The 21,505-nt window shown below is 37.9% G+C and overlaps 1 protein-coding gene across 8 annotated transcripts in view; it reads left to right on the top strand.

Moving 5' to 3' along the window:
* Positions 1-21,505, top strand: part of Ppef1 (protein phosphatase with EF-hand domain 1) — a 146,023-nt gene that overhangs the window by 100,699 nt on the left and 23,819 nt on the right. For all 8 annotated transcript variants that reach the window (XM_087193672.1, XM_021245366.2, XM_087193675.1 and 5 more), the window contains 3 exons: positions 13,064-13,230; positions 16,718-16,754; positions 19,912-20,061. In XM_087193672.1, coding sequence (XP_087049798.1) covers positions 13,064-13,230; positions 16,718-16,754; positions 19,912-20,061 — 354 coding nt within the window. The remainder of the gene's footprint in view (positions 1-13,063; positions 13,231-16,717; positions 16,755-19,911; positions 20,062-21,505) is intronic.

Here is a 21,505-nt window from a genome sequence, read left to right as displayed (position 1 = left end):
ACATTTTAGGTATACAATATGACATTCATCATTGGGAATTGTACCTTTACATGATGTATCTTGGTTCTTATTTTTTCCCCATTCCCCTGCCCTCCTGGCAACCCCTCCACCCTTCCCTATTTACAAAGACTTTCTTTCATTTTTTCCTTTTCGCATATTTATTCCTTTCCCTTCTTTGCTTTCCCCTACTTCTCTGTGTTTTTGAATGAGTGGTTTTCTTCCAGGATCCACAGTTTTGGAGTCCATCAAGTCACAGTTTTCTCCACCTAGCCCTAAGGTCTGTGGGTTTGTGACGTGCCTCCTATTCTAGGGACCCTTCTGTTTACCCTTGGCTGTGGCAGTGTCCATGCTGAGACACATCTTTGCTCGGGTTGGTAGATAGGTAAGGCAATCAGGCCTCAGATCTATGCTGGATGTAGGCAGTAGGGCAAGGTTCAAGTACTTAATGCTGGCACTTTCATACCAAGCCATTTCTGAAAGCAACTTAAATTGGACTTGGCTTCTCACCCCTGGAGGCAGGGCCTTGTTCTTCTCAGCCTGATCTTAGACTTCTCAAGGAATCTCTTTCTAGCCTGCTCTCTCTTTTTTTGTTTTTCCTTTTATTTTTCACTTTTTTTTTCTTAAATTTTTTTATTGGTACATTTTAGGTATACAACACATTTACCTTTCTCATTGGGAACTTGTACCTTTACATGATGCATCTTGGTTCTTATTTTTTCCCCATTCCTAGCCCTCCCTTCACCCGCTCCACCCTTCCCTATTTACAAAGACTTTATTTCCATTTTTTCCATTTCTCATCATTTTTCCTTTCCCCTGCCCCTCCTACTACCCCTACCCCTTTGGACCTTTTCGTCCTATTTTACATTATCAATTATTCATTCTAATCATTGGTACATTTTAGGTATACAATATAATGACATTCATCATTGGAAGTTTGCACCTTTCCATAGTCTCTCTTGGTTCTTATTTTTCACCCTTGCCCAGCCCTCCCTTCAACCCCTCCATTCCGCCCTATTTACAAAGATTTTGTTCCTATTTTTCCATTTTCTCATATTAATCCCATTCCCTTCTTTCCTTTCCCCTATCCCTCCCACTTCCTTCCCCTTTGCCCCTTTTCTTCCTATTTCACATTATCTATTACCACAGTGATATATGTGCACCCATGTTCATAGCAGCACAGTTTGTAATAGCTAAAACTTGGAAACAGCCCAAATACCCATCAACTGGAGACTGGATAAAAAAATGTGGTTTTTTAATAAAATGGAGTGCTACTCAGCCATAAAAAATGAGAAATTAGAGACATTTATAGCTAAATGGATGCTCATTGAGGCGATACTCTTAAGTGAAATAAATAGGACACACATGTGTAAATGCCGAATAGTTTCTCTGGTGTGAGAAACTGAAAGTGTAAATAAGGACTAAAACGTAGCCTGCTCTCTTCCATGACTGTCTCTTGTGGCTGTCTCTCAGCCAGGGACTATGGAAGGGTAACATCTATTCTGTGCTTTTGAGGATCCAGGTCTCCTTCCCCTGAGCCAGGAGCTGGGGAGAGAGTCCTGATTGTTTTTATCTTTTTTCTGTGTTGTGGACCATCTTGCCAACTTCTCTGTAGCTTCTAATTTTTCTTGTCAGTTCCTTTCCATTTGATGGCAATCTCTTTCTCTTTTTTTCTTTGGCAAGTTGTTATTTTCTAGTGCCTGGATTCCAGATCTTGGGGAGGCTGAACTTTGCTGCTGATTGCCACCCCACCCCACCATTTTCCCCTTCTATTTTTTTTCTTTTCTTTCTTTCTTTCTTTCTTTTCTTTTCTTTTTTTTTTTTTTTAGACAGAGTCTTGCTACATAGTTCTTGCTGGCCTTGAACTCACTGTGTAGTTGGCCTCGAACTTGTGGCAATCCTCCTGCCTTGTTTTCCAGAGGGCTAGAATTACAGGTGTGTGCCCCTCTGCCCAGCTCTTGTTCCTGATTTTACAGGGAAAGCTTTCAGTTTTTCCCTATTTAATAAGATGTTGGCAGTAGACTTGTTGTAAATGGCTTTTATCAGATTGAGATAAGGTCCTTTTATATTTATTTTCTTCAGTGTTTTTATCATGAATGGATGTTGGATTTTTTCCAAAGCTTTTTTCTGTGTCTATTGAGATGATCAAAGAAATAATTTTTGAAATTATATATCTTTTTTGTTTCTTGTCTTTTTTAAATTTCAGTTTTTATTTTTGATTGTCTTTATTATTCTTTTTCTAATTTCTTAGGATGAATCAATCTCTCATGTGTATCTTCCTTACTAATGAAAGCATTTATAGCTATACATCTTTTCTGATTTTAGCTTTAACTGAGCCTTCTGTAGAACTTGCAGTTTTGCTTTTAATTTTCATTTTGAGGCAGTGCTTATCAGAACTACTGTTGTTAATTTCCAAGAATCTTAATTCAAGCAGTGAGAATTTTTCCTAATCATATTTTATTATTTGTTAAAGATTTCTTTAAAGTCAAGTATAAGGTTCATTTTCTCACTCCAGGGGCAAATGAAAAATAAATTATATTCTCTATTTGTGAAGTTCTTCATATATCTATTAAGTTGTTTATTGATTGCATATTGAGTTTTCTGTATTTTTGTATTATGTCTCTCTAAATATGCATATTATATGTTGTTATGTAATGAGCCACCCTCATGAAAAAACAGCAGCATTTAGTATCTTAGTTTCTGTGGGTCAGAAATTTGGGTGCAGCTTAGCTGTGTAGCTCAGGCTCAGGGTCATGGAGTGGTAGTCAAACAACTGGCCAGGCAGTGCTTATCTGAAAGGTTGACTGGAGCGGGAGGACCAGTTTCTGTGGTGGGAATTCACATGGCTTGAGGCATAACATATCAGCTCCTCCCTAAGCTATGGGCCTCTCCATAGTGCTCCCTGTGTAGTCTCATGACATAGTATTTGGCCTTCCCCAGAGTGAGTGATCCAAAAGAGAGAGCAGTCAGGAAGCGGAGGTGTCTTTTATGACTTATTTTCTGAGCTTGCACATCATCACTTCTGTTGTTTTTATCTTCTACTCATTAGAAGCAAGTCACTAAGTCCAACTCACACTCAGGAGGAGGCAAATTAGCCCTCACTGTTTAAAGTTAATGTCAAAGAATTTATGGATATTATTGTAAAACAACAATTCAATTTTTTTTTTTTTGGTACCAGGGATCAAACTCAGGACCTTGGACTTACAAGGCAGGCACAGTGCCACTGAGCTAAATCCCCGGCCCAACAACAATTCAATTTGAATAATTCACTATGTTTGTATTTTAAACATTTCTGCTTGCATTTATAGTAAATATCTGAAGCACAAAGTTGTTCTTTTGTATATTGACAGATACATGAATTGTAACTTCTTCATAAAGTGCCTTTCATTATGACTTATTGTTGCTTTGTGATGCTATTTAATGCTCTAATTTTGAATTCCACTTTATCTAGTATTAAGATTTCCGCTTTTGCTTTTTCTTTGTTGCATTTGTCTTGTTTTTTAGATAAATTACTTTTAAAAATGTACTTCATTACTTTTTTCTTGTATGAACCTAATTTTTGTGTTTTAATACATTCTGGTGATCTTGGTGATATAATAGGAGAATTTAATCCATTCAAACTTAGTATAACAACAGGTGTATTGAAAATTTTTTTCTTGTCATCTACTTTACTATTTACTTCGAGTCATCTTTTTTTTTTATGTTTTGGTGAAGTTTTCTCTTCTTTTACTTCCTTCCTTTCTCTCTTTCTTTTATTTTTCTCTTTTTTCTTTTCCTCCTTTTTGGGACAAGGTCTTGCTATGTTGCCTAGGCTGACCTTGAACTGCTAGTCTTCCTGCCCCACCCTTTAAGTAGCTAGGATTACTGGTGCATGCCAGTGTTGCCCAGCTTGAAGTGTTCTTTTTTTATTGTATTTGTCATTTTTATTGTGCTTTTCTTTTCACTAGTAATGATCTCTCCATTCCTGACATTTCTATTAACTAATGTGTTTGTGTATTTCTTAAATAGCTATAACTTTATTCTTCTACCACAATCCTCTCATTCTCCCAGTAAGATAACTATTTTCACACTTTCCATGGCCCTCATGCAGATAAAATCTGTAGAGAATTTTACTTTTCTTTCCTTGCCTCTCCTGCACATCTAAGCTATTGTTTATGCCACATTTTTAGGTCTTGACCATTATTAATTCCTATCTATTCAATCTGAATAATTTAGTATATTTGTAAATTTAAATAATTTCCTCTTCTATTTCTGCAATCCTTGCTTAGTACTTAAATGCAAGTTCTGTGGTATATTGATTTATATATCGCAAGGTGCCTTGTTCACATCCATATCCTTCAACCATTCTTTTAGTTAGCACTAATCCATTGATATTTTAAATTTTAATCTCATTCTTGTGTGTGTGTGTGTGTGTGTGTGTGTGTGTGTGGTACTGGTGATTAAACCTGTGCTAGGCAAGTGCTCTACCACTGAGCACATCCCCAACCACCCTCTCACTTTATTTTTAAATTTTGAGACAGTATCTCACCAAGTTACCCATGCTGGCCTTGAACCTGCAATTTTTCTGCCTTAGGCTCCTGAGTACCTGGGATTATAGGTGTATGCCACTATTCCCAGATTGAAGGGCATATTTTAATGCCAAGAATTTTTTTCATTAAGTTTATTGGTACATTTTAGGTATACAATAGTTACATTCATCATTGGGATCTTGTACCTTTACATGATGTATCTTGGTTCTTATTTTTTCCCCATTTCCCTGCCCTCCCTTCACCCCCTCCACCCTTCCCTATTTACAAAGACTTTGTTTCCATTTTTTTCCTTTTCTCATATTTTTTCTTTTCCCTTCTTTTCTTTCCCTTACCCCTCCTACTTCCCCTATTCCTTTAGACCTTTTCGTCCTGTTTCATAATATCAATTATACATTTTGATCCTTATTTACAGTTTTAGTTTTTCACACCAGAGAAACTATTTGGTACTTACACATGTGTGTCCTATTTATTTCACTTAAGAGGATGGCCTCAATGTGCATCCACTTAGCTATAAATGTCTCTAGTTTCTCATTCTTTATGGCTGAGTAGTACTCCATTTTATAAAAAAAAAATCACATCTTTATCCAATCTCCAGTTGATGGGCATTTGGGCTATTTCCAAGTTTTAGGTATTACGAACTGTGCTGCTATAAACATGGGTGAACATATATCACTGTGGTATGATGCTTTTTAATTCTTTTGGGAAGATACCCAGAAGAGGAATAGCTGGGTCAAATGGGACTTCTAATACTAGTTGTTTGAGGTATCTCCATATTGATTTCCACAGTGGTGGCAACAGTCTGCACTCCCACCAACAATGGAGAAAGGTTCCTTTCTCCCCACAACCCCACCAGCATTTGTTATTGGTTGATTTCTTGATGGCAACCATTCTTACTTGGGTGAGGTGGAATCTCAGTGTTGTTTTCATCTGCATCTCTTGAATATCCAGTGATGTTGAATATTTTTTCATGTTTATTTGCTGCTTTTACTTCTTTTTCTGAGAAATGTTTGTTCATTTCAGATGTCCATTTTTGAATTGGGTCTTTGTATTTGGGGGGTGTGATTTTTTTGAGTTCTTTATATATTCTAGATGGTAGACTTTTGTCTGAGGAACAGCTGGTAAAATTTTTTTCCCACATTGTAGGTTGAGTGTTAGCTCTGTTGGTGGTTTCTCTTCCAGTGCAGAAGCTTTTTAATGAGATGAGATCCCAGTTGTTGATTCTTTGTGCTAGTTCCCATGCTACTGAGGATTTGTTCATAAAGTTTTTTCCTATGCCAGTGTCTTCAAGAGTTCTACCTAACTTATGTTTCAGCAAGTTTAGTGTTTCTGTTTTATTTTTTTCCCCCATTAACTTTATTGGTAATTTTAGGTATAAAATACAGTTACATTCATCATTGGGATCTTGTACCATTACATGAGTCTCTTGGTTCTTATTTTTTTCCCCTTCTCCTGCCCTCCCTTCACCCCCTCCACCCTTCCCTATTTGCAAAGACCTTGTTTCCATTTTTTTTCCTCTTCTCATGTTTTTTCCTTTCCCTTTTTTCCCTTCCCCTACCCCTCCCACTTCCCCTGCACCTTTAGACCTTTTCTTCCTGTTACACAATATCAGTTATACATTTTTAACATTACAATATTAAGATCTAGGAGACATTACCACAGATTTTACAGAATTTAAAAGGATATACAAAGCATATTACAAAAATCTTTTTTGAAATAAATTTGACAACTTCTAAGAAGTACCTTGGAAGACAAATTAATGAAACTAACTCTGGAGGAAATATAAAATTTGAATAGCACCTATTAAAGAAAGTATATTCCTAGCTTGAAAACCTACCTATATGACAACAGCAGGCTCATACACATTTTAAATGATAAATTATATCAGACAATTAAAGCAGAAAAAAGAAGGAACACTTCTCCCCTCATTTTAGGAAATCAACATTGTGCTAATCCTAAAACTGGATAAAGATAATAGAAGAAAAAAGTATGAACATAGATAGAAATTTGTTTAACAAAACAAACTATTAGAAGTCAGATCTGGCAGGATGTAGAAAGTGGTTTTGTTGTACGGATGGCAGTGTTGGTTCAGCATTGGAAGATCCACCCCCAAAAGTCATCATTTTAACAGAGGAAAGGAAAAAGCCATATGATCCTGTCACTAGTTAGAGAAAAAGTATTGGACTAAATTCTACAGCTGTTCATGGTAAAAGCTATCAGGAGACTAGAAGTAGAACAGAAACTTGTCAACGGATTAAAGACATGTACTCCATACTTCCAGCAAGAACACCTTATATGAATGGAGAAGATACAATGATTTCTCCTTAAGGTGGGGAACAAGGGCAGATATGCTTACTCTTCATCTGTCCATTAAACTTTGCAACCTAGTCCCCACCAAAATAGTCTGGCAATAAAATGACACAACTAGGATAGGATTGGCACAGCAGAAGTAAAATCTTTATATGTAGATGAAATGATCATCTACAGAGAAAATACTAAGAAATCTCTAGGAGCCCTTAGAACTTGTACTTGAATTTAGCAGGATTAGAAAACACAAGGTATATATAAAAATTCAGGTCTGTGTATACTTGCTATAAAGGAAGAATTGGATATTGAAATTTAAAAGTTATGTAGGAGTACAAAGGACCTAGAAAAGTTAAAAACAAAAACAAAAACAGTGTTGGAAGACGTTTAGTACCTAATTTTAAGACTTCTTCTAAAGCTACAGTAATCAAGGCAGTGTTTGTGTAAGGAAAGACATATAGATCATTTGAATAAAACAGAGAATCTAGAAATAGAACCACACATATATGGTCCACTGAGTTTTGAAGATTATTTAACATTAGCATTTTATAGAATATAAACTCAATTCAAGAGCCGAGGAAGAGATAGGGTTTTCAGCAAACGGCACTAGAACACCTGGTATCCATATATAAAAAATTAACCTCAACCCTTTTTTTCCATACATGAAAATAACTTGAAGGGATCTATGAACCTAAATAAGAAAGCCTAAAAGTATAAAAATTTAAGAAGAAATTATAAGGGAAAATATTTATGAATTCAGGGTAGGCAAGAACTACCTAGGACACAAAAAACATGATGTATAAAAGAAAAAAATTGATAAATGAGATTCCATCAAAATTTAGAACTTTAAATGACATCATTAAAATGAAAAGTAGTCCTTAAACAGACCATATTTACAATGCATATAACCTATGACCAGAATATATGAAGAATCCTTAGAGCTCATTAATAGACAACCCAATTAAAAAGTAGACATAAGAAGATGATAAATAGCCAGTATAGCACAAGGAATGGTGTGCAACTCTAGAATCAGCAAAATACTAATCAGTACAATAATAAGATTGATTTATACACTCATTAGGGAGATGAAGTCAAAAGTTTTAAAAGCCTTGTCATGACTTTTTCTTTTTGTTGGATTCTCCCCCTTTGCGTTTAATTTGTCACACCCAATGGATTCATTCTGCTGGGTTTCCTGGGGTTGTGATCCTCATTGTCTTTTCCTAGGGTATTGTCTAAAATTTTTGGAGTGCCGGTTTGGTATTCATGAAGTTCCTGAGGTGCTCTTTATCATGAAAGTATCTTATTTCTCCATCAATTTTGAAAGATAGTTTTGCAGGGTACATCAATCTGGGTTGGAGGCTGTTTTCCTTTAGGGCTTGAAATACATCACTCCAAGCTCTTCTTGGCTTGAGGGTTTGCATTGAGAAGTCTGCTGTAATTCTGATGGGCTTTCCTTTGTAGGTGATTTGTTTCTTTCCTCTCACTGCTTGGAGAATTTTGTTCTTCTGTTAGATTTCTGGAATCCTAACTATTATATGCCTATGTGTAGATTTTTTTTGATTAAGGCTATTTGGAGTCCTATATGCCTCACTTATCTGTATGTCAAGTTCTTTTCCCCTGCTTGGGAAGTTTTCTGCCATCACCTCTGTGAACAGTTTTTTTATGTCATCTGCACTCTCTCCTCTTTCTTCATTGACTCCAGTCAGTCTTATGTTATTCTTCTTTGCATCATCTAGCAGCCGCTGGATTGATTTCTCATGTTCCCTTACAATTTTAAAACAATTTTTCTTTTCCTCCTCACTAATTGCAATCTTATCTTCTATATCTGAAATTCTGTCCTCACATTGGTTCATTCTGCTGCGCAGACTTTCGATGGAGTTTTTAATCTCCTGGAAATCTGTTTGTATCTGTTTTATGGATTCCATTTGTTTCCTATGTTGGGATTCCATCATGTTCCTCAGATCCTCTATTTTTTTATCTGTGTCCTCTCTAGATTTATTAATCATGTCTTGCACCATGAGAAAAATCTTTACTGTTATCTGAGTAATTATTTCTGATTTCATTTTTCCCAGATCCTCTTTTGTTGCCAGTTCAGAGAGTCCAGGTGGTTAAGTATCTGATTGTTCCATCTCGTTTCCCTTTGGGGTTGCTGTCGGTGATCTGGAAGTCTGTTTTTGAGGCTTGTTTATGTGTTTTCTCATTTCCACAGGGTGGAAAGGTGCTTTTCCTGCCCATGCGGCTCACCTTCTCTGCCCTAGGAGCTTAGGATGGCAGCGGGGGAACTTCCTTCCAGGTTCTGGGACCGGCTGAGCTTCTCTGCCCTAGGAGCTTGGGATGGCAGTAGGGGAGCTTCCTTCCAGGTGCCGGGACTGGCTCACCTTCTCTGCCCTAGGATCTTGGGATGGCAGTCGGGGAGCTTCCTTCCAGGTGCTGGGACCAACTGAGCTTCTCTGCCCTAGGAGCCTGGGACGGAGGTGGGGAGTTTCCTTCCAGGTGCTGGAACTGGCTCACCTTCTCTGCCCTAGGAGCCTGGGATGGAGGCAGGGAGCTTCCTTCTGGGTGCTGGGACTGCCTCACCTTCTCTGCCCTAGGAGCCTGGGATGGAGGTGGGGAGCTTCCTTCTGGGTGGTGGGGCCGGCTGAGCTTCTCTGCCCGAGGAGCCTGGGATGGCAGCGGGGAAGCTTCCTTCCGGGTGCTGGGACTGGCTCAGCTTCTCTTAGTGTTTCTGTTTTAATATTTAGATCTTTCATCCATTTTGATTTTACTTTAGTGCATGGTGAAAGATAGGGGTCTAGTTTTAATCTTTGGCAAGTTGAAACCCAGTTTTTCCAGCACCATTTATTAAAGAGGCTATCTTTCCTCCAGTGAGGATGGTTGAATGCCAAGAATTTTTAACCTATTATTCTTTATTTTATGCTTCTCTTATTATTTTGTAAAAAATAAAATTGTCCTTTGTCTCCTCCAGCAAGCCTGTTTCATTAGAGGCCATCTGCTTTTAGCACATCTGATTGGTCTCCCTCTCTCTAGTTGCTGGATTCTTTTAAGCACTAGCTTATTTCCACTTTCTATTTTCTGCTTAAGCTAGCTTAAGCCTCTCCACAGTTAGAGGAACAACACTTTGTACTCCTGCATCAAGAATGTGAAAGGAAGCCTGTATATTCCTACATGCCCCTAAACGTAAGTGTTCATGTTCTTTTGGCTTTTGGTATGTGGAAGAAGCTCCCCTGCACTTCTTTGAGTAAGAGCCAATGTTTTACCCCTCCTTTCCTGTCATGCCTGGAGGGAAAGGCTGTTACAGACCACCATGTTCAAATGTTTGTGCCTGTTGGAAACAATGTTGCAGAACACCATGCCCCAACCCTTCCGTTCCAGGAAGTCTGAGTACATCTGCGCCACACCTGGATCAGCGGATGGAGGCCACACTATCTCTGCCCCACAAATTCCTCAGAACAGCAACTCTTCCTCTTCCCATTTGACTCAGCCCATGTGCACCCTGGGTGAAAATAAACAGGCTTGTTTGTTCACACAGTGCATGCCCAGGTGCTCCCTCTCCTTCTCACCTCTCTAACACACTTACCACCAGGATCACTCCCATGCTCTGAGGTGGAGTCACCCCTTAGCCAAGGCATCCATAGTCCTTAGCCCTTTTATGTTTTCACCCCAGGGCTCTCTGATGCTGTTCCTCCAGCCGCCTTCAGAGCCTGGACACCCCAACAGAATTAGCAGCCTCTCACTTTTCCTGCTCCTCCAGCTACTTATCTCAGCCAGCTGAAGGCTTCAGGAAGGAAGAGTTTCAGAGATGCCAAATCCTTCTATTTTTGGTTTTGATGAATGACCAGTAGCCTATATTTTTGTAATTGGTTACACTAAGTCTTACATGAGTGAAGTTATGCAAATTAATATATTAAGAAAATGTAAAATGATGAAATCTTAAAATTAGAAATAGGATGGAAGTCATGTTGAAAGGAATCTCATAATTTATATGGTGCCTTATTTTTTATGTGATTTTATAAACATAATCTCATTTAAGTTTCATATTTTTTTTGGTACTGGGGATCGAACTCGGGTCCTTGAGCTTACGCAGCAGGCAGCAAAACCACTGAGCTAAATCCCTGGCCTGAGTTTCATATTTTGAAATTCCATAGTAAGTGTAAAAGTCATCATCCCTATTTATTCCACTTAAGAGTATGGCCTCAATGTGCATCCATTTAGCTATAAATGTCTCTAGTTTCTCATTCTTTATGGCTGAGTAGTACTCCATTTTATGGAAAAATCACATCTTCTTTATCCAGTCTCCAGTTGATGGGCATTTGTACTATTTCCAAGCTTTAGCTATTATAAACTGTGCTGCTACAAACATGGGTGCGCGTACATCACTGTGGTATGATTCTTTTAATTCTTTTGGAAAGATACCCAGCAGAGCAATAGCTGGGTCAAATGGGACTTCTAATCCCAGTTTTTTGAAGTATCTCCATACTGATTTCCACAGTGGCTGCACCACTCACACATGTGTAAATACCGAATAATTTCTCTGGTGTGAAAAACTAAAAGTGTAAATAAGGTTCAAATGGTATAATTGACAATGTGAAATAGGAAGAAAAGGTCTAAAGGAGTAGAGGAAGTGGGAAGGGTAGGGGAAAGGAAAGAAGGAAAAAGAAAAAATATGAGAAAAGGAATAAATGGAAAGAAAGTCTTTGTAAATAGGGAGGGGTGGAGGGGGTGAAGGGAGGGCAGGGGAAGGGGGAAAAAATAAGAACCAAGATACATCATGTAAAGGTACAAGATCCCAATGATGAATGTAACTGTATTGTATACCTAAAATGTACCAGTAAACTTAATGAAAAAAAATCATCATCCCCATTTTATAAATGAAAAGATTAAATAACTGGTCCAAGAACACCTGAGTAGTAAGTGGAGCTAGACTAGAATATTAGTCTTCTTATTACACTCTGCCACTGCTTGTTTGTTTCCACTTATTTTCAGAACATATTACACTGCATAAATGATTTCTGGAATCCCTAAATTATGTGTTATAACTTGTGTTATAGTTTTCAACTCTTTTCATTATATTGCTATGAACAATTTAAAATGTATGTGAACAGGAGGATAAGTATAAAGTAATAAAACCTTATGTAGTTTGAAATCTAACAAATAAATTTAAAATAGTTTGAAAAGGATTGATATAACTAGAATATATATTAAATATTAATTAATAGTAATATTCATAATATTTCCAGAAGATAAATTTTTGAAGGAAAATATTTCTTTTTGATATATGAGTAATTTACTTTTTTCTTTGTAATATATTTTTAAGACAATATATTTTTTAAGACAATATGTTTTTAAAGGCAGGATTTATCTTACTATGCAACAGAAATGCACTCAGCCATTTCCTTATCAGGATATATATTCCAGGATATCCAGTATCCTTAGCATGATACAGAAAATGTAACCATGGTACATATACTTCTTTTGTCTCTAGAATTTTGTAATATAGGACTAAATGATAGCTATTATAAATCCGGTCCTTTGTCCTCTGCTCAGCTGCTTTTCATGCTAACATTGCCTTTAAAAATAGCTCATGCTCAGGAGTGGTATTCAAAATGTCTAACAACTATTATGGCCCAGCCAGCAATCAGCCAGAATATGTGCCAGCTGTAGCCACCAGGAGTGGTTGCATCTGTGTCCACTGGAGTATCTGCCTTGCTCACACCTCATGTACACCTTCCTCTTGCCTGGATACTTTCATGTCCATGCTCACAGGAGATCCACAGGGATATGGTATCATCTTCCTTTTGCTTGCAAATTGAGGGAATTGCAACCGAGAGAAGTTAAATATTGGGCCCCTGGGAGCAAACAATTTCTGCTTCTTAGTTTAGTATTCTTCTTGGATAGAAGTTTCCCTCTTCAGGAGAAAAGGAAGAGATGAGAGCAGGCATTTTTGATAGCACAAAGATCAACTCCTTTTAGAGAAAACTCATAGTAGACGATGGACAGAATACCAAGCCCTTTCCTCCCTGGGATCTTGCTTTTCCAAGTGAATCTTTTACTTGCAGGTCCCTTGCAGGAGCTGCCTGCCCTAAAAGAAGGAGACTGGCTCAACCAAGAGAGCAGATTTTTCAGCGAAAGAACTGACTTGGCGTCTCTTCTTCAAATCCACAGGAACATTATGTACGAAGCCTTACTTTTTAGGAACGTTCTTTTAACTGGTTGTTTTTCTTTTTCTTCTTCCACAGAATGGTCTCCCTTCAGGGAACAACCCATATCTTTTTAATGGTGATTTTGTAGATAGAGGAAGAAATTCCATAGAGGTCCTAATGATCCTGCTTGTAAGTTTTCTTGTCTACCCCAAGGACATACACTTGAACAGAGGGAACCATGAAGATTTTATGATGAATATGAGGTAACCTCAGCCTTCAGATTTCTTCTTTTATTCCCCATTCTGCAAAATGCTGCCTTTTTCAGTTCCCAGCAGATAGAGGTGAGGGTAGAGAAGGAGAAATGAGGGGAATCTCAAGGAGACCTCAATTCTTACCCCTTTTCACCACCCTAGTCTTCAACTGAGTATCATTTTCTCTGAAGCCCCCTTCTTCTCTTTTCTTCCAGTCTTGCTCTTCCTTTTCCCTTTTTCAGTGTTCTTTCTGTTGCTCCTAGGCCAACATTGGGTAGGTGTGTTAAGCTAGTTTTGGGAGAATGATAGGTTCTACACACAGACTTAGATGGAATTGTTCTGTTGCTACTCTTCTGGCTTGCTTCAAATGTTGTCTCAGAAATGAGAACCATGTTGTCCACTGATGTGTGTATTTTTTATGACCGGGTATTTGCTTCTGGCACAGTTGTTCATAAGGAGTTTTGAGAATAACTGTAACATAGCATTTCAACTACCTGACTCACTAGAGATTTGAGGAATAAAGATTGGTTAAATGGCTTAAGAATTTTTTCAGAAAGGCATGGTTGGTGACAAATGTGCTTTTTCTCTTCTTTCTCCTCCTCCTCCTCTTCATTTCTCACTTTAAGAAAAACAGAAATCAATTTGCTCTAGGGCAATAGAAGGTATGGCATGTTTCATGCCTTTGGTCCTGGGATTTTGGGTGCCTTGATCAAAGGTCAGCAACTGAAATTAGTTTTATCTTTTGGGCCTTTTGACACCTACCCTGGGAACAGAGTTTCCATTCTAATTCTCAATGTGTGAGAAAGCAAATGCTGAGACTATGAATTTAAAAAGTCCCATAATTATTATCAGAAGCCCATTAATATAAAATAGCTCAATACTTCTATTTGGGCATGCCATTTATTCTTTCATTTTTTTAAGCTAGCCAATTATACTTATCTAGTGTCTTTAATAGTTAAAGAAAGAAGCCAGGTGTGGTGGCACATGCCTATAATTCAACACTTGGGAAGCTGAGGCAGGAGGATACCACATTGGAGGCCAGCACGGACTACATAATGAAACACTGTCTCAAAAAACCAAAACCAGAAAAAGTTAATGAAAGACACACAGCCCCTGCCCACATAGTTTATTTTTTAAAAATATTAGTACATGTTTGCAGTACATACTGATCACATTCATCATGGGGAATTTGTACATGTACGTAACACATCTTAATTCTTTTCTTTTTCTTTTTTCTTTTTTGGTACTGGGGATGGAACTCAGGTCCTTGTGCTTGCGAGGCAGGCAGCGGAACCACTGAGCTAAATCCCCGGCCCTTAATTCTTTTATTGTCCTGTTCTCTTCCTTTCCCTCCAACCCTTCTTCCCTTCCCCATTTGCAAAAGATCAATTTCAATTTTTTCTTCAATTCTTTTTTTCTTTAAATCCTTTTGCCCTTCCTTCCCTCCCCACTCCCACCATCTCTTGTTCCCCTTCCCATTTGAAAAAGAGTTTATATATAGCAGGATTCCTCTTTCCCCACAGCCCCGCCAGCATTTGTTATTGGTTGATTTCATGATAGCAGCCATTCTTTCTGGGGTGAGGTGGAATCTCAGGGTTGTTTTCATTTGCATCTCTCAAATGACCAGTGATGTTGAACACCGTGTTGAACAAGTTTTCAAATGTGATAAGTTGTGTAACTTATCACATTTATCATCCAACCCTGTATGAGGGGTGATAGAAAGTTTTCCCATACAAGAATTGGACTAGCCTAGGACCTGAAGGGCAAATTAGGCAGTCGAGAGAGAAGTATGGGAAAGAGTTGTTGCGCAGTGAGGGAATCACTTACTTAGAGCTTGGAACAAGACATTTTAGACTTCAAAGAATTCCAAGAATACAGAAGTATAGAATGAGAGATAAGAAGGTACCAATAGTGCTAAAGATATAAGAAAGGGTTGAATGGTACAAAGAATTTGGACTTCTATGGGCAAGGTAATATCATTAAAGAATATCATATAATTTGTGTTTTTAAAATGTAGCATGAAGAGTTGTATGGAGAGGACAAGAGTAATCCAGTGAGTCAGTTAGGAAGCAGTTAAAGAGATAGATAATAGATTCTCACTTATAATAGTGCAGTGGCAATGGAGATACAAAGAAATAGATTCAAGAGGACGTTAGGCAATGGTGACTGAAGGGTCGGTAACTTGATATGAGGGCCTGGAAGGAGGAAGGAATCGAGGATGATCTTCAAGTTCCTGTCTTGAGGTTAGGGGTATAACAACATCATTCTGAAGGAGAGTGCAGAGCTCGATGTGGAGTAAGCTGATCTGAGGTGCTGTTCAGTAAACAGTTGAGTATATGTGTCCAGAGGTCAGAAACAAAGTGCAGCCTGGAGTATTGCTCTATGGTGTTGATACTAGACAGTAACTGAAGCCCTGAATGGGCAGGGATGAGATTGCTAAGGGAGAAGGTGAAGGGAGGAGAGAGCCTAGGACAGAATCTAAAGGCGTTTCAACATTTAAGGCGGGGTAGAGGAGAATTTGCAAAGGAGCTTCAGAATAGCCAGAAAGGTAGGAGGAAAACCAAAAGTTACTTTACTGTTATAAAATCCAAAAGAAGACATTTTCCAGAGGAATGGTATAGTTAACTGTGTTTAGTGTTTCAGAGAAAGAAGCTGCAAGGTGCAAATTTATTTGACAACACATATACTTTTGGTGAGCACAGGGGTCTTCATCACAGAAAACATAATGTTACATTGTAGAAACCTGAAAGGACATGAAAACTTGGGGTGTTCTGTGTTCCTACTTTACTGTGTTGCTTATTAAGAATACATATTATGGGCCGGGGATTTAGCTAAGTGGTCTCACTGCCAGCTGTGCAAGCCCAAGAACCCGAGTTCGATCCCCGGTACCAAAAAAAAAAAAAAAAAAAAAAAAAAAAAAAAGAATACATATTATCATCCTAAAGCAAGGAAAAGTAATTGAAAAAAAACTGTATCATTAAATCTCCCTTAGCTAGCGAGGCATTAAAATTCCCCAGTACTTACAATTAAAACTCTCAATAAGTTCATTTCATGACCTATGTCATTATCTTTGTTTAGTCTTTTTTTTTGATTGTTTACTATAAAACATAGGACATCTGAGAAATTCTATCTGAATGAAAAGCCTTTTGCCACACAGCTTCCTCCAGCACACAGCACACCTCTTAAAAAACTTGCGGCCTTTACAGAACCTGCGCCTACCACAGCTTTCTTGTGTCTTCTAATTATTTCATGAAAATCTGTTTTCTTTCCCCAATTAAGCTGTAAGCTCCTTCGGAGTAAGAAGGATGCTATTGGCTGCTTTTGTTCTTTCCCACCATGCCTAGCAAAGACTTTGGTAAGTAATAGTTGCAACTGAAGTCTAGTTTCTTGAGTTCCTGGTACTGGTGATAGTGACATGTCAAGGGCTCCCTTTTTTTCATGACTCATAAGTAGGAGTTACTAACAATTAATAGTTTAAATCCTGTTTTTTTTTTTCCAGGTATGGCTTCACAAAAGAAATTTTGAATAAATATAAGGTAAGGTATATACGTTTTGGGTGCGTTCTCTGGTGTTGATACATAGAAAAAAGAGCCAACAAAGCCTGAATTGTTGTTTAGGAAAGGTGATGGGTTCAACTAGTCAGAATCCATACTAATAAAATAGAAGCACAGCAGGAAGCCTTTGCAATGATAGGGTCTCATATTTTCTTTATATACTAAAGTAAGTTTTTTTTATTGTAATTTTTGTGTCCATTCCAGTGTAGCTAGAACGTATTCCATTGCTTTAAAGGTATCCGCCTAGGATTTGTTTTATTCAGGCATGGTAAAACAGGCAGACGTAAAAATGACTGTCAGGAAGGAAGGTTTTTATTCACAGTTGCCTAGAAACAAGAGACACTGGATGCCACACAGGGGGGACCACATAGGAAAGGAAGTACCAGAATCAGTTAGAAGGCAGAGGGAGCCAGGGGAAAGCATAGACAGGTGCCTTTTTTGTGGTTCTCTTGTAAGGGAATGGACAAGGCATCTCAGTGCAATCAAGTTTAAGATTGAATAGTGGGGATTTAGCTCAGTGGTTCTGCCGCCTGCCTCGCAAGTGCAAGGTCCTGAGTTTGATCCCTGGTACCAAACAAACACAAAGTTTAAGATTGACTAGTTTGAATAATGTCACTCTGCTCTGGGGCATAAGGATTTGCCCTAGTTGTCTAGTACTTGGCCCTGGAATGGTTAGGGCAAGAGTTATTGGCTCTGAGTGTGAAAGCCCAATAAAAGAAGTCTTGGAGGTGTGTGCTGCTCTTGATTAGTTGGTTTGCATATGAAAGTCATTTACTATCTTTAGGAATTAGCCCTGGAAGGGGCAATCTCTCCTCCAGTTTGGCAAGGCCCCAAGATGTCAAAGTATCAAAACTACAGAATAAAAAGCTAAGCGTGAACAAAGGAAGCAAAAGACTTCTACACTGAAAATTATAGCACTTTGAAAAAGGAGATTGAGGAGGATATAAGAAAATGGAAAGGCATCCCTTGTTCCTGGATAGGAAGAACCAATATAGTGAAAAAGGCCATACTTCCAAAACTATTATATAGGTTTAATGCAATGCCGATTGAAATTCCAACAATATATTTCACAGAACTAGAGAAAACAATCCAAAAATTCATTTGGAACCAGAAGAGACCTAGAATAGCAAAAGCAGTTCTAGCCAACAGAGGCATGGCTGGGGGTATTACAATCCCCAACTTGAAACTATACTACAAAGCTTCTGTGATAAAAACAGCATGGTACTGGCAAAGAAACAGACCCGAGGATGAGTGGAATAGATTACAAGATGCAGAAACAACTCCAGACATACTCACCCACCTCATCTTTGACAAAGGAGCCAACTACTCTCATTGGAGGAATGATAGCCTATTTAATAAATGGTGTTGGAAAAATTGAATTTCAACCTGCCAAAGATTAAAACTAGACCTATGTCTATAACCATGCACTAAAATAAGATTGAAGTGGATTAAAGATCTAAAAATTAAAACAGAAACACTAAACTTGCTGGAAGATAAATTAGGTAGAACTCTTGAAGACATTGACATAGGAAAACACTTTATGAACAAAACCTTAGCGGCACGGAAACTTGCACAAAAATCAACAACTGGGATCTTATCTTATTAAAAAGCTTCTGGACTGCAAGAGAAACCACCAACAGAGCTAAGAGACAACCTACAATGGGGGAAAAAATTTTCAGCAACTATACCTTAGACAAAGGACTACTCTCTAGAATATATAAAGAACTGAAAAAAATCAGACCCCCCATATTCAAAGACCCAATTCAAAAATGGGCATCTGAAATGAACAGACATTTCTCAGACAAAGAAGTAAAAGAAGCAAATAAATATATGAAAAAATATTCAACATTGCTGGTCATTGGAGAGATGCAGATGAAAACAACACTGAGATTCCACCTCACTCCAGAAAGAATGGCTGCTTTTAAGAAATCATCCAATATCAAATGCTGGCGGGGGTGTGGGGAGAAAGGAACCCTTCTCCATTGTTGGTGGGAGTGCAGACTGGTGCAACCACTGTGGAAATCAGTATAGAGATCCCTCAAAGAACTAGACTTAGAGGTCCCATTCGACCCAGCTATCCCCCTGCTGGGTATCTTCCCAAAAGAATTAAAAGAATCATACCACAGCCATATATGTACACCCATGTTTATAGCAGCACCGTTCGTAATAGCAAAAGCTTGGAAACAGCCCAAGTGCCCATTAACTGGAAACTGGATAAAGAAGATGTGTATGTTTTTTAATAAAATTGAGTACTACTCAGCCATAAAGAATGAGAAACTAGAGACATTTATAGCTAAATGGATGCATATTGAGGCCATCCTTTTAAGTGAAATAAATAGGACACATATGTGTAGATACCGAATATTTTCTCTAGTGTGAGAAACTGATAGTGTAATTAAGGATACACACGGATAAAATGGCTAATAACATATTTCTTGGATTGTGTTTCCATCGCGTGTCATATGACTGTATTAAAATTTAAATTAGGGAGAAGCTTGGCTTATGTGGAGGCTGCTAGCTAACTGGAGTTTTTTTCCAGACCACTATTTGTTCAGTGTTGGTGTTGGGGATCTTTCTGAAACAAATCACATCCTCTGGTGTCTTGTTGATGCTTGAGATGCTTTTTTAAGTTATATGGAAAAATGTTTAAGTGCTTTTCAGTTTTGTTTTGGTTGAGTTCTACTGTATAGTTCTACTGTATATTATTGTAGGTTTTTTTCCCTTTTATTGTTCTTCTTTGAATGGTTTTAATTTTTATATGTGTGTGTGTTCGATAATAAAGTTATTAAAAAAAAACCTAAGCATGGTGGCACATACCTGTACTCTCAGCTGCTGGGGAGACTGAAGCAGGAGGACTGTAAATTCAAGCCCAGCCTGGGAAACTTAGCAAGACTTTGTCTTAAAATTTAAAAGGGCTGCAGAGGTAGCTCAGTGGTAGAGTGCTCCTGGGTTCAATCCTCAGTACTGCAAAAACAAAACAGAATAAAAAGCCATTATTAATACATGTTAGTTGGGTAGTAGCTCCTGGCTGATTTCCTTTGGGTGGCATGAAAACTATTGCTTTTTTTTCATACATCAGGACTATGCAATAAACTGAACTTACCAGAAAAGCAAAACTTACATAAGCTCTTATTTACAGCTACATGGAAAAAAAATCTTGCAAACCTTGGAAGACGTCTACACCTGGCTCCCAATTGGTGCCATCATTGACAACAAAATCCTGGTCATACATGGTGGGATAGCTGAATCCACAGACTTGAATTTACTTCACTGCATAGAAAGAAACAAAGTAAGTAGTGATATTTGCATGAGTCTGTCTCAGGGATTTATTATGTGATATGTACCACTATTCATTTATTATTTTGAATTGATTTGTACTTTAGTGGTTATTATAACACTGAAATGATTAGTGTAAGTTTTAAGAAAATCTGTGATTGCTTGATAAAGAACTAAATGGGTAACTTCTATATGTAGAATTTATTTTTTAAAATTCATGTTCAAAAAAAAATTCATGTTCAAAGTGGAAAAATGAAGTGTTGGCATATTGTAAGCTTCTAAAAGTGAAAAATTTTGATATTTAAAAAACTAAAATCTCAATTCATTGGTAAAATATAGATAACTTAAAATTTACCACTGTGACTACTTTTAGTGCATAGGTCAGTGGCAATAAGTGCATTCATATTGTTGTGCAGCTATCACCACTGTGAGCATCCATTTACAAAACTTTATCTTTCCAGACTGAAACTGTACTGATTAAATAATAACTCCCCATTTTCCTCCTCTCTCCAGACTCAGTAACCCATATTCCACTTTCTGTCTCTATGAATTTGACTACTCTAGCTCCTTCATATAAGTAGAATCATATAGCAATTTATTTCTGAACTGCTATGCTTTCATTATACTACAAATGGACCAGGATAATTATTTTTGAAATATTTTAACCCTAAATAAGCATATTAAATACAAAAGAAGCAGAACAGGAACTTGTATAGAACTTCTGAGAAAGTGGTTATATGGTACCTGCAGAGTTCACACTTAGTAAAGGAATCTTTGGATGGGCCTTACAGAGTAATTAGACTTGTCTTCCTTTATCAGAGCCAAGCCAAGATGGAAAGGCCCCAAGTTAGGGACACAGTGGGTGCCATTTGGGCATATGGAGCCAGATGATGGTATATGGTCCTAGTGGGAAACCTAAGCCATTACCCCTCAGGACTGACAGTCAACTTCCTACTAATCTGGGCACATGGGGGCCTAGAGCTGGAATTGAATCTGATAAGAGTCAAAAAATGTGATCCCTGTCACACTTTGAGCCTCTACACATGTGAATAATATTGCTGCTGTCATCTAATCCTTTCAATTTCAGCTTACTACAATCTCCAGACTAAGTCAGATCCCCCTTTTTTGCTCTCAAGCCCCTTGTATATATCCTATAATTTATAAGTTACCAAAACTATATAAGGAATCATGGTTCTGTTTTTTATTATATTCCCTTGCTTATTCAGTTCACTGATAAAAACCCAGCGCTTTAGATGTAGTAAGTGCCTGACATTTGTTGAATATCTCCTAAGAGATTTAAGATGGAAGCAGGACAAACCTAAGACAAAAGAAATTTTCTCACAACCCCTTTTTTGAATCTTTGATGATTTTATGTCCCTCCTTCCTCCACCTCACCACCTGATGCCTGTACTTCCTGGTTTATGCCTGTTGTTCTGGTGTAATTGTTAATAGTGCTT

The sequence above is a fragment of the Heterocephalus glaber genome, unplaced genomic scaffold (assembly GCF_053883595.1).
Source record: "Heterocephalus glaber isolate CG9 unplaced genomic scaffold, H.glaber_assembly_v1.0 deba00001594, whole genome shotgun sequence".
NCBI lineage: Eukaryota > Metazoa > Chordata > Mammalia > Rodentia > Bathyergidae > Heterocephalus > Heterocephalus glaber.
Note: the sequence above shows the minus strand (reverse complement) of the source record. Positions and strands in the feature narration are given on the sequence as shown.